General features: G+C 39.5%; 1 protein-coding gene and 1 long non-coding RNA gene across 3 annotated transcripts in view; one reads left to right on the top strand and one right to left on the bottom strand.

Moving 5' to 3' along the window:
• LOC309631585 overlaps positions 1 to 14,407 on the bottom strand; it is a 481,022-nt gene that overhangs the window by 268,087 nt on the left and 198,528 nt on the right. The gene's annotated exons all lie outside the window — the stretch shown is intronic.
• PTN (pleiotrophin) overlaps positions 1 to 14,407 on the top strand; it is a 97,551-nt gene that overhangs the window by 69,388 nt on the left and 13,756 nt on the right. For both annotated transcript variants that reach the window (XM_082398123.1, XM_082398124.1), the window contains exons 2-4: positions 3,236 to 3,351; positions 4,253 to 4,426; positions 6,597 to 6,758. In XM_082398123.1, the coding sequence (XP_082254249.1) occupies positions 3,237 to 3,351; positions 4,253 to 4,426; positions 6,597 to 6,758 (451 nt within the window). In that variant the 5' untranslated portion in view covers position 3,236. The remainder of the gene's footprint in view (positions 1 to 3,235; positions 3,352 to 4,252; positions 4,427 to 6,596; positions 6,759 to 14,407) is intronic.

Below are 14,407 nucleotides of genomic sequence, written 5' to 3'. Positions count from 1 at the left end.
TTAGCTCTGTGTCTACATCTTGCATTTTCACAACAAATGTTTCTTGATATTCTGGGTTAGCTCTGTGTCTACATCTTGCATTTTCACAATAAACCTCTCAAGTTGTTGTTATAATCAAACCCACTTTGTAGATGTCAAAACAGTGGTTCAAATGGTTGTGATTTGCCCAAGAACATTCCAAAAATTATATGGTGGAGCTGAAGTTTAAGCCAAAGCTTCTGCCTTCAAATCCTATATTAGTCATTCCAAACAGATCACTAAGAGACAGATTCCAGCGTTCTTGTTTTATGTTTACACGAGATGTTAATCATCTTTAAAAATTCTAGATCCTATTAAAATGCTAAAGGAAAGGAGAGCTCTCTTTTCCTTCTCATCAGCGATTTCTCTATAGAAGTGACCAGGATTTAATAAATTAACACTTTTCCCCTGAGTTGGTTTCAGAAACCAACTTGGTTTCAGAAACTTTGAACTTCGTACTTATTAGTGATTGAGATAACTCAACAATAATTTCCAGACAACAGACATCTAGGGTAGTCTTCAACTTAACCATTAAACCCTATGAAATTAAATCTGTCAGAGCAAGTACAACACAAGATGGCAGTAGGAGGGGGTGAAAATAAGTAAATTATTCAAAAGAACTGAGCTGACTTAGCAAGGCTTATTCTGCCACTGTTTTATTTCCCTCCATGTGAAAAATAAGTCATGATCCTGACCACTTCCTTAAGGTCAATGCTCTTGCCTCTGTGCTCATCTAGCATCTGTTGGATAGCAGGTAGGATTAAACCATATACAGATGCTTTTGCCTTTGCTTGATGCTAAGGACAAATAAACAATCAACTATGCAAATACCACAAGCAAGGGAAACTGTTATCTACACATGTTTAATTACTCAAGTTTTTACCACGGTACCAAAGCACCAGCATGCTACTTGGGCTTTTGGATAATTTGAGTCATCTCTTTTCTAAACTCCCTTACTCTCTTCTTTTAAATAACCATTTTTTCATTTGCTCTACCCAGAAAAATCTTAAGCTATCAAAATAGAAGCTTAAGCAGAATGGTAGGCAAAACAGGAGGGAAGGGAAAAGAGGTTGAGAAGATTCTCCAACTCACACCTATTGCTGATCACATACTTTACACATTTTCCCTGTACACATGGAATTGCATGCATTTTTCTTTAGAACATCTAAAAGCTGAAATTAACATTTTGCCCACTAATTAAGATTCCGAATTTTTCTGAATCAATAGGAGAAATAACATAGACTAGAGTGCACTTCCGTTCTACCAACTCTCCAACTCTCATCCCAATTCCTCTCTCCTTCCTTCCTCTCTGCTCCCACTATAGTTAAGATCACTTGTTTAATAGACCATTCTATGACTCAAAAGAAATTTTTGGTCAGCAAATTCTGGCCCATGTGGGATTTTTTTTTCTTGAAATTAAGTGAATTTAACTTGATTGAGAGAAAGCTTTTTGAAAATAATTATAAAAGTAAGAACTTAGCAATGTCAAACTAGAAATGCTGAGGTTAAAATAGCCAGCAATAGCACCTTTCTATTAATAACTCTGTGCGTGTGTGTTATTTATGGAAGAGTTCTTTCTGTTTCTGCCAAGTGGCCATATTTCCTCAGTGACCTTTCTTTACCAAGCTCTGCAAATATCTCTCCATTGCTTGGTCAGAAAGTTCTCTCAAGAGCTGTGCTTTCATGATGGAAATTTCTGAATTCTCATCTAATTCACAATCTAAATATTTCAGGTATTCGAAGGTAATTATGAAACATAAAGGTGTTTTCCAACTTGGAAAGAAATACGTTAAAATTTTAAAGTTCTGAATTTAAAAGTTAACTTACCCTTTAAGAAAGTTCAAATGAAAAGTTTCCGCCTCCAAAGTGGTTAGTCACTGAGAGTATGTTCTTGGACAGCCTTTGGAGATAACAACAGAAGACCTTCACCTTGGTTCACATTACACCTAATAATTGTAAATGATGCACGGCTAAGTGATATATGTATAGTAGTGTAGATGCACCAGGGTACTCAACTCTGAGAAGACTTGCCAACCAGTACATCCAGACTGGCTTCTCATATAGTTCATGTCCAATGAGAGTCATAGGAAAAGTCTCAGCATCAGTAGGAACTTTTCTGTCTGACCATCAGTGAAGTATAGTTATAAAAATTTAGCATTAAGAGGAAGAACAAAACACCTAATTTTAGATTTTAGAAAGTAATGGAGATGCTGAGTAGCTATTTAGGATGTAAGATTCGTTGAAAGGACCAAATGACCAAAACACTAACTTTAATTGATAGATGAAATATGCTTCATCCATACAAAGGAACCTAGAGTCATCAATTAAAAAAACACTAATAAGGGGTAGCATTTCCAATGTCACAGAAAGGGGGAAAAATTGACGGACAAGGACATCATTTCATAGATGTGTTTGAATGAGGAAAAGCAAATTGCAGAATAGAGTGATCTCAATCCCTTATATGTGTGACGTTTTATTGTTTACATTCATGAGAATGTAAAATTATCTAAACAATCTATACAATCTATACTTCTGGAAGAAAAATTCTCAGAGTTAATGACCATACGTTATTACTGTCATTTTTATATGAAGTATAAAACACCATGAACATACCAGATAGAGATAAATGACTGCCAGGTGAGTTGCTGCAGCCAGTGACTTGGTGTAGCTTCAAGAAGTGGGCTGTCCTGGGGCTTGAACTGAGACTTCCCAAGTTTGCTTAGCAAGGCAATCATACTGACACTAGGCTGTCGCAAATGACTTCGAGTTCTAAGGGAGTCTTCATAATGTTATCCTGGGATTTTTATTCAAATTTCAAATTATGAGTAAGTGTAAACTCTTCATTCCATCCTAGAATTTAGAGGATTTTCAGCACATGTGAGTTTAGAAGTGTTTTTGCTATAGATCGAAGGTGTGCTAGCTCTTCTTCTGTTTTGGGCTTTACTCTTCAGTAGACCAATGAATAATAGAACTATGATGATAAGATAATCATGATCACGGAAACGATAAAAAAAATCTGAGATGTTGGTCATTATTGAGGCATCTGAAGATAACAGCAAACATATACTTGCACAGGTAATCCATTCATTGTGTCCATTCAGATTATCCACATGGGCTACAACACCATGGTTGTTTTTGGGAATTGTCAGGAGTTATAAGGATGACTATAGTTACTTAGGTTGACACCACCTTCTTCTGTTTCTCTGTTTATTCCTAGAATGCAGACTCAACAGTACCTGCAGCAGCGTCAAAAATTTGCAGCTGCCTTCCTGGCATTTATTTTCATTTTAGCAGCTGTAGATACTGCTGAAGCAGGAAAGAAAGAGAAACCAGGTAAGCAATATGGTTATGAACACAAAACTCTTCATTGATTAACATCCATCTAATCCAACTACCTGATTTTTGTCTTTTCTCCTTCCCTCCCTCCCTCCTTTTCTTTCTTCCTTTCTTCCCACCTTCCTTCCTTCCAAGTATTTAGAGGAACCTAAGTGACATCCCCTCTGATTCCACCCCCCACTCTAAGTCCTGAAGTATAGGTGGTGATCATTAACTATTGACTGAAATAATAATGATCATATTAACAGCTACAACATTCAGAAAATTGACCAGCAATCAAGTGTTTTACTTATGTTGACACTCTTCCTTAAAAAGAGTCCTGCAAGCAAGTTTTGTTTTATCTCATATTTACAAAGGAGGAAACTGAAGCTTAGAGAGGATAAAGCACCCTTTCTGTGTCACTCCCAATGTCATAAGGAGGTTGTGGAGCTGAGAGTCTATTACATCTGTGGTCCACCACATTTAATTTATGCTATTCCATCTATAATACAGAGAAAGGAACATTGACATGCATTGAAATGGCTAATCTGACAACTGTTACTTCTCAAAGAATATTTTCTCATTTTTTAGGTTTAACTGACTTTGATCATCTTCTCTTTTTCAGAAATGTTTGCTTCTAAAAGGAGATGTCAGTAAATCACTTAGCACAGTCCCTGGCACATAGTAAGAGTTAAATGAATATTAGTTCTAGCTCCTTAGGTCTCTTTCTCCATTCTCTTGGTCATTGGTTGATTCAACCATTCAGCTAACACCTATCGAGTTCCTACTCTTTACTGGACACTGAAGATAGAGGTTAAAAGCACAACCATGCAATTATGGAGCTCAGGAATTAACTTGGTTATATCTAGGAGTTAAAGAGTTTTCTGGACGTTGATTGTTTTTCCTTCCTCCCTTTCAGAAAAGAAAGTGAAGAAGTCCGACTGTGGAGAATGGCAGTGGAGTGTGTGTGTGCCCACCAGCGGGGACTGTGGGCTGGGCACACGGGAGGGCACCCGGACCGGAGCTGAGTGTAAACAAACCATGAAGACCCAGAGATGTAAGATCCCCTGCAACTGGAAAAAGCAATTTGGAGGTAAATCCCACCCCTTCTGTCCTATTGATTTAATCTTCCACCCTGAGATAATTCTGTCATTCTTGCATCAAGCATCTTTTGGAGGTTGACTCTGTTTATTATTTTAACAAGTTTATTTTATCAGATGCAAAATAACCAAGCATCTTGCCTAACCCCACGTCCCTCATTTTCAGTTCTACCAGAATTTGGGGCCAGACAGTTTTTGTGTCCTGGAGGGAGGGCTGTCCTGTGCATTGTAGGATATTTAACTGCATCTCTGACTTCTACCCACTAGTTTCTTGTGGCACTCCCCACCTCACCAAATGCAACAACTGAAAATATCTCCAGATGTTGCTGCATGTTTCCTTTCGGTGGGCATGTCAGAATAGTCCCTGACTGAGGCCACTATCTTACCAAAACGGACAGAAAATATGCCCTTGATCCCTCCTAGCAGTGTTCTCTTCCCTTCTTCTATTTCTAGATTCCTTTGATCTCCCCTTCCTCTTTTCTTACTTATTCTCCTCCTCCTCCAGATCTCTTTCTGTTACTTCCAGGCCCTCTCTCTCTTTTGTTCCCTCCCCACTCTCCACACTGTTTCATAGATTTACTTACCAGATCCAGCAGGGCTGCTATGAGCCACTTTTCACAGATTTTCTCTCACTGACTATTGCCAGTTTCATGCTGAACTCATCTCCTTATTTGAGAAGGAATCTTTCACACTTCCAACTTTAAACCCACCATTGAACACCCAAATTGCCTGTTTTTTCACATTCTAGATTCTTTGCCTTTCTCAGCTATAGTGGGACACAACGCCCCAAATATTCTCACTGGTTTACAGAAATGTGCTTTGGCCTATTGATCAATGGAGAAGGATAATGAATATACGTACTATATCTTTTTCATTCTCTATAACCTTTGGGGTTACAACTTTTTATGAATGGAGGTAAATTCTATAAAGGCATGGTGAAATTCAGATACATTTGATCTTAAATTGTATATGGGTACCCTAAAGGACTACATGCAAAATGTCTTAAAAAGTGTGTCTTAAAGGTCTTATGCCTAGAATATATAAAGAGCTCTCAAAACTAACAATCCAGTTAGAAAGTGGGCAAAAGACATGAATAAACATTTTACTGAAGAGGATATATAGGTGGCAAATAAACACCTGAAAAGATGTTCAACAGCTTTTCTCCATTAGGAAAATAAAAATGAAAACCAAAGAGACATCACTATATACTACACACCTATCAGAATGGCTAAAATTAGAAATAACATCAATTGCTAGCGAGGATGCAGAGAAACTAGATCACTCATACATTGGTGATGGGAAGACAGAATAGTAGAGCCACACTGGAAAAGAGTATGGCAGTTTTTCACAAAACTGAACTTGTGTTTACCATACAATGCAGTGGTTTCCCTCTTAGGCATTTATCCTAGAGAAATGGAAATTTATGATCTTATAAAAACCTATACATGAATGTATAAGCAGCTTTAGTGGTTACCAAAAGTTGGGAATGACCCAGATATCTTTCAACTGGTGAATGGTTAAACAAACTGGGGTACATCCATACCATGGAGGATTCCTCGACAATGAAAGGAACAGACTATTGATTAATACAACTTGGATGGACCTTCAGGAAATTTTGCTGAGCAAAACAAGCCAGTCTCAAAAGATTACATACTGTATGATTCTGTTTATATAACATTCGTAAAATGACACAATTACAGAGGTGGAGAACAGATTAGTAATTGCCAAGGGTTAAGGAGGTGGGAAAGGAAGACGGAAGCTAAGTTCTGACTGTAAAAGGATAACCCAAGGGACCCTTGTGTTAGAAGTTGTTTGAATACTAACGGTGGGGGTACTCACTCTTACCTACACATGTGATAAAGTCGCAGAGGACTAAATGTGCACACGTACATATACACAAATCAGTGCAGGTGAAACTGGGGACACCTAAATAACGTCTACGGACTGTGTCCACGTCAATTTCCTGGTGGTGCTATTGGACTATAGCTATGCAGGATATCACCACTGAGGGAAACTGGGTGCAGGGTATATGGGATCTGTCTGTATTATTTCTTGCATGTGAACCTACAATTACCTCACTACAAAAAGTTAACAAAAGTGTCTATTTTCATGGCACTCCAAGAGGAACTCACAGATTTCTGTTTGGTCCTACCCTGCCTCTAGCGGAGTGCAAATACCAGTTCCAGGCCTGGGGAGAATGTGACCTGAACACGGCCTTGAAGACCAGAACTGGAAGCCTGAAGCGAGCCCTCCACAACGCCGACTGTCAGAAGACAGTCACCATCTCCAAGCCCTGTGGCAAACTGACTAAGCCCAAACCTCAAGGTAGGTTCCTGCCTTTGAACCATAATTTTAATCTGAGTGGATTGAGGGACTCAGGCAGGATCTTCAGATGTGCAAACTCAAATTTTCCAGAAGGAAATCTTGGGTGAATTACCTTTAGAAAGGGATTGAAAAAAGCTCATATACTGAGCATCACACAAGTACTTTTCAGCAGGCAGTTGATGAATTCAAATTGAAGTCCTCTGCGCAGCTGGGGGGACAGGAACAGTCTCCGTGCACAGATAAACAACTTAGCAAAACAGGCCAATTAAGACAGCTGCATGGTGACCATATATTTCAAGCCCTAAATCAGGACTACATCCTGACAAGTATGGACAAACTTAGAAAGATCAAGAGGCTGAAAATTAAAAATCAAGCCTCTCCTAGATTATCAACATATATAGTTTTCATGAAATCAGTTAAATTATTTTATATTTTTCCTTTTTCTACCACATAACTTGATAGGTTCTGTATTTCTAATATTTTTTTCAGAGCCTTTATATTTGTTTAGTTAGATTAGCTTACCAACTACATTTATCATGGCATTTCAGAATTACGTAGAGCTATCTTTCTATCCATTCCCAGAAAGTCAGACTCCGCTCTCATGCTGGAGAAAGTAAACCAAACCAAATATCATGGCCATGGTTTCATACAAATAGAATCCCAGCTGAGGGAAGACAAAGAGGTGTTAAACTCTTTCATTTCATTGTTGTATGGGCTGAGTTATTTCCCCCAAAATTCAAATGTTGAAGTCCTAACCCACAGCACCTCAGAATGTGACTGTATGTGGAGATAAAGCCTTTAAAGAGGAGATTAGAGTTAAATGAAGTCACATGGGTGGGCCTATTCCAATATGACTGGTATATAAGAAGAGGAGATTAGGACACAGATGGACACACGAGGAAGACCATGGGAAGACACAGGGAGAAGACAGCCATCTACAAGCCAATGCGCAAGGCCTCAGAAGAAATCAGCCCTGCTGACATCTCGATCTTGGACTTCTAGCCTCCAGAACTGTGAGAAAATAAATTGTATTATTTAAGCCACGTACTCTTTGGTTCGGTGTACGACAGCCCTAGCAAATGAATAATACAGCGTGGGCCTCAGTGAGCTCTGCAGTAAAATAGCTCCTTGGCCTTTGCTCAGTTTTGATTCTAAAATGGACCTGAAAATTCATACTGGCTAGATTAATTATAAGGAGAAACTCAGAAAAATGAACATGAAATCCATAATAAATGAATATAAGAATATCCCCAGAAACTGGGGAGGATTGGCTGACTTGCCGCTGATGGCCAGGAAGGACCCCTTTCACAGGCCCCACTCTTTTAGCCTCTGATGAGGTGGTCCATAGAGATGGTTACCTCCAACTTGAGGATGGCTAGAAGCAGGGTGGGCCTGCAGGTGCATGTCTAGGATTCAGGCTGCTCTTTCCAGAGCATGGAAGCCTCTGCCGGTTGTAGTGCATATTTGGAAGGCATGACGTGGGGCTAGGGTCAGTGCACTGAGTTCGTGTGCCAACTGTACAAATGTCACTCATCTGGAGACAACTACACAGATCTAACGGAAATCAGTGGCTTTATCTATTCAGTGAGACAGTCCCCAAACTGGAAGAACTAACAGATACAGTTTTCAAAGTAATTGATTTTTAACCTACTCAGAGAACCAAAATCTTCAGCATAAATATAGAGTGGGAAAAGAAAAGGGATTGAAGACGTCTCTATGTTCCAGTCCAGTGGTTCTCAACGTGGGCTGCACACACAATTTTCTATGGGAACTTATAAAAGTTCCAGTACCCTAGTATAACCCAGACCAACTAAATCAGCATCAGTCATTTTGAAAATTAAAATGTTCTTTAGGAGATTTCAGTATCAACTAAAATTGAGACTTACTGCTCTAGTGTGAAATTCATAGACACACACACACACACACACACACACACACACACACACAAACACACATGCCATCCTTGTTCTCTCCTGTGGTGAGAGAAACTGCAGCTTAATGGATGGGGAGGAAAAAAATGGGATCGTGATTAAGTAGGTGGTGGATGATGGCGGGACTGGGTGAATATGGAGAATGTTGAAAAGTCTGGAATATATCGGACAAAATGGGAACGTGATTAAAAAAGACTCCTCAGGATATTTGATAAATACATTAAGTGAGGCTCCTTTTTCATTGGACTGGTGAATAGTTCACCTTTTTACATTTCCCATTTAGTGATATGTAATGAAGGTTAAAAGTCTGATTCAGGCTTGAAAAATAGTGGTAAAAATATTTCAAGTGTGTAGACAGTCTGTAATTTTTTATGTCAAAAATTAAGGTAGATAATTAATTGAAAATGGAATTACCCTGAGGTCTGTATTTCACAACATTACCAGTTATGCATTTCGTAGGTCATTAAAATGTAATCTTCTTTTTGTGCATAACATACCTTTGCTAAAACTAATCTTTTCCCTCTCAACAATGGAGAGTTCTATGAATCCTGTTTTGGCACCAGGAACTCTGCACAAAGAATAATCTTATCCTACGAGTTGAGCTAGGGAGACATGTCAGATAGAAGATTTTCTTAATGGGATTCACTCACACTTTCCATGACATATGTTTCCTGGTTTAAGTAAAATGTAACAAGTGGCATGTGTGGGTTTCATATATATTTATACCATTTTTCTCAAATAATCATGAATGGATATTACAGCTTTCCCTGTGCGAACTTCTGCACTTAAGATAGCTCCTTTATTTCTGATCAATGGAAAAACAAGTAATAAGATGGAATCTCTATTATGATTAGTATTGTTCTGTTTCTAATCTCACGCCTTGCTTTAAGTGTTTTACATATATTATCTCATAAAAATTCCATATATCCTTGCAAGTAAATAGTGGTATGAAGGAAACTGAGGAACCCTGGTGAATTTATTCAATATTTGCCCAGGGTTACATCTCTAATAAATGACAGAGTCCACATTTGGTTGACTCTAAATTCATGTTCTCTTTTATACCCTGCGGATTTCTCACTTAATCTCATATGACTATAAGGTAACCTGCATGAGTTTATTTTCCTTTGAAATAGGAGAAGGTGAGGTTTGTAAAGCCCAATACTGATGTGCAGGATGACGCCCAAATGGAAGAAGACAATTTCTAGAACATTATTTCTAAAACTGTTATGAAAGACATCTCCCAGAACATAAGTTTCAGGAGGATGGGGACCTGGTCTATTTTGTTCTCCACTGTATCCCTTTTGCTTAGAACATGGAGCAGCACATAGTTAAGTGCTGAATAAATATTTGTAAAATAAATAAATGCTAAGAGAGGAGAAAAAGGTTTGGTACACTAGATCCACCAAAGACTGGTGGAAGCTGTAGTAAAGAAGTCATTTAAGCAAATTTTTCTCAAAGTTATACAATAATAAATTAGTTTCTTCCTTTATTCAGGAAAGAATAAGTCATCAATGCTCTCTCTTATTTTAGCTCAGGACATGAAAAAGACAGAGGGAGGTAGGGGACCCACTAATTTTGACTCGGGCACTGTCATAGGCACTCCTCATCATTTAATTTATTTTATTTTATTATTTTTTTTATTGGGATATAGTTGTTTTACAATATTGTGTTAGTTTCTACTGTACAGCGAAGTGGAGTTCTCTGTGCTATACAGCGGGTTCTCATTAGTTATCTATTTTATACGTCTTACTGCATATATGTCAATCCCAATCTCCCAATTCATCCCACCCCCCTTCCCCCCTTGGTGTCCATACATTTGTTCCTTACATCTGTGTCTCTATTTCTTCCTTGCAAACCAGTTCATCTGTACCATTTTTCTAGATTCCACATATATGCATTAATATACGATATTTGTTTTTCTCTTTCTGACTTACTTCACTCTGAAGGCCAGTCTCGAGGTCCATCCACGTCTCTACAAATGACCCAATTTCGTTCCTTTTTACCTCATCATTTAATTTAACTTGAAGCTTAATTTAAGCTTCAAAGCAGCACTATGTAGTACATTTTATTTATCCTACTTTATATATAAGAAAACACAGGCTCAGAGAGGTTAAGCAACTTGCCCGAGGTTTCACAGCTTGTAAGTGTTGAAACCAGGATTCAAATTCAAAGTCAGACTGACTCAGAAGACCCACTGCCTTTTCAATCGCACCGTGCTGCCACTAGGTTTTACAAACTCATGAAACTCTGGTAGTATTAGATAAATCTCAATTCCTAGACTCATTACATGGTAGAGCTTCTGGGGACCTTGCCTGTGATTGATGGGACCCTCATGTAACAAATGAGGACAAAAAAAATCAGTGATTCATCCAAGTCCCCCTATTGTTGAGTAGCAGAATCAGTTCCAGGCTTTGTTCTCTTTTGACATCATTATTCTGCCTTTTTAAACCCCGTCACTGACCTTACAGCTAGAATGTACCTTTTTTTCCCACACACATCATTATCCTTTTCATGAAACACATCATCAGGTTCTGGGATTTTTTTGTCTGTTTTTTTTTTTTGTTTTATAAGACTCTTTTGCTTGGTTACTGGCCTCTTGTTTTGGGAAACGGTAGTGGATCAATATGCAAACTGCATGATTTTCAGTGTGAAAAACATGCTCTTTAAATTTTAGAATGGAATATAAAGATGTTGGTAAGGCTGTGACAACCCAGCATGAAACTGAGGAAAGATGAGAAAACATCCCCCTTGTGGGAGAGTCGTTGTGACTTGATTATTAACAAGGCTAAAAGATCAAAAGACTTGCTTGGGGAGAGGAGAGAACGGACGCATGGACACAGGGGGAGAGGGGGAGGGTGGGATGAATTGGGAGATTAGTTTTGACATAAATACACTACCATGTGTAAAACAGATAGCTAGTGGGAATCTGCAGTATAGCACAGGGAGCTCAGCTCAGTGCTCTGTGATGACCTAGATGGACGGGATGTTGGGGGGGGAATGGGAGGGAGGTCCAAGAGGGAGGGGAGATATGTATACATATAGCTGATTCATTTCATTGTACAGCAGAAACTAACACAACATTGTAAAACAATTATATTCCAATTAAAATAAAATAAAGTACTGGAAAAAAAAAAAGACGTGCTTGGGGAGAGGAGGTGCTTAATATCTAGAATTGCCATCTAAACTTTGGGAAATTACTAAATTACTAAATATCCCACTTGCTTTGGTTAAAAATTGTCTTAAAATTCATTACACTCCATTCTAACAGCATTACCTTTTGAGGTAAAGAAGTGATCCTTCCTATGGCTGTGTCAATACTGTACAAACTCTATGCTCTAGCCTTGGTCCACAGTTTCAGTGATACCAGATATCAGGTTGGAAATCCTTATCTAAAGGTTCTCTTGTGTTGAAATCCCACTTAATCTGAAGAGAGATTTTAGTCATTCACTTCTAAATTATATACACAGAAGAAGGGAGACCATTGGTATTCTAATGTAGACATAAGAATTGAAAGATGCAAAATTGGAATGTAGCTTTCCTGGGGATGGGGACAGATTGCTCTAGGGAAGGTCATTGATTGACTGAAAGGTTATAACTGGAATTTGCTTAATTGCTGCCAGAATCTGGCAGGGAGAAATTGGTGAGCAATTGTGTGGGCACTTGAGTTTTTAATTTCTTAGGAAAAGAGACTGAGAGTATTAATTAAAATTTTTCATTAAGAAAATCCTGTATCTGTCAGAGTTTTTAGCCGCAGCAAGATCTATTCTAGCTAGTGAAGCAGAAAGGGGTTGATTGAAGAGTATTATATAGCTCACAGAATCTCTACAAGGGCCAGAGGATTTGACTTGGATCCATCAATATTGCAGAGAAGGCAAGAGATTCAAGAGAAATGTCTAATCACACCATACGTGACTGATACAGCAGAGACCCTCTTGCTGAAATTACCCACTGCTCAGCACATATAATACTAAGAATTGGACACTGGAAACTTCACCTTCCCTGTACCCCTAAAACCAGACACTTCCACCTCTTTTCTTTCCAAAATGTCCAATATCCCCAAATTTGGCCTTATTTTCTACTTGTTCACTCCTCCCTCTAGGACTCATTTAAGAGTGTCTGCATGGTAGAAACTAGGTCACATATAAAATTCTGTTGCAAGAGGGTCTGGGAAATGTCTGTAACTTTCCAAACTCTGCCTGTAAATGTGAGAAGAGAAGCTGAAAGGGATCTGAATTGCTCTTTAGTGAGTGATCCTTCAGGGAGTATGTGTTGGAGTATATCATCAGACCTACCCCTCTCTCCTGTCGGGCTAGAAGAGCATTGATGACATTTCTTGGAGAGAAAGCTGCCCGGAGTAATCATATTGGACCAGTTGAGTACCCAACTGTAGAGAGAGTTAGGTCTTTCCTTCTTGGAACCACCAGTCATTCTTTGTTGAGTCATTTCAGTCTTTGCAGTTTGAAAATAATGCACAGGAATAATTGAGCTGTGGCCAGTCTGGGCTGACAGCGCTATATCAAAGATCAGAGCAGAGAACCCTTCGGAGGGCAAATAGCCGTTCTCCAAGCCACAAGTGTTTCTCAGTGGTCCCCTTGGAGGATGGACTCCCTGTAGAATTAGGAGACGGCCGAGCTGAATGGGACCTGCCAGGATGGGCCCTTCTGTGGGGAGGCTGTGGTCCTACAGGCAGCCCTGTCTGTGGGAGCAGGTGCAGCCCAGGGGAGCGGGCTGCTGGGAGCTATCACCAGAGTGCAGAGCCAAAGATGAGGCCAAGGTGGGGGCTTGTGTGGAAGGCACCTAGATGAACTGAGATTTTTCCTAGGTGCCACAAATGATATAGCCTAATGATCATCTTGGATCGTTCTAGAATCTTGAGTTATCATTGACCTGGAAATTATTAGTTGCTTTATAAACAAGATACATAAATATTGTGAAGTATTGTGAAACTCCTTTTGATACTGACAGGCCAGCTTGGCACATATCTGCTTCCAAGTTTGCGTGACAGAAGAGTATTCACAACTGGCTTCTGGGGTGGGCAGAGGGAGGAGCACACGGGTGGACGTCGGTGTCACAGGTGGTCCAGGCAGCGGTGTTAATCCCTCTTGCTGTCCTGTCCACCAATTCATGCTCTGCTGGCGCCAAGTCCTTGTTAAACTTCCTTGCTCTCGATAACCCTAATTCCTTTTATTTCTTCCCAGCTATTTCTAAAAGTTTTGCCATGTCGCTGCTCTCTCTTTTTGGATGACTTCCTAGCCCTCTCAGGTTTGGCAATTCATCTTGAAAGATCAAAAGGACAGCAGCCATTTAAGTGTGAGATTCAGCTGTGTGCAGGACACAGCATTTAGCAACTGATCATTAAATGGGAAAGGGGGTCAGTAAAGTGATATTCCCAGCATCCTCGATTCTCTCCCGCTAAGTAGATTCTTTTGTTAGTTCTTTTAAAGATAAAAGATGCTCCCCAACATTTCTTTCTATTTTCTGGGCTCTGACATCCCTTGGGAATGAGCATGCAACCCTCTGTGGATGAGCTTTGCTAGGCTGAGAGACTTTTAACTGTGTTGAGAGAGGTGAATGCACAGAATCCCACTGTAGGCCAGCCTGGAATGGGCTCCCTCCCCTCTGAGACCCCTGATGGGGTTGATGGCTGCTGCCCTTGCATTTGACCAGAAAGAGGCAGCCTGGGGCATCTTATGGGGATTTTGTTCTTTTTGATCAGAG

The sequence above is a fragment of the Balaenoptera borealis genome (assembly GCF_965194805.1).
Source record: "Balaenoptera borealis genome assembly, chromosome: 7".
Taxonomy (NCBI): domain Eukaryota; kingdom Metazoa; phylum Chordata; class Mammalia; order Artiodactyla; family Balaenopteridae; genus Balaenoptera; species Balaenoptera borealis.
Note: the sequence above shows the minus strand (reverse complement) of the source record. Positions and strands in the feature narration are given on the sequence as shown.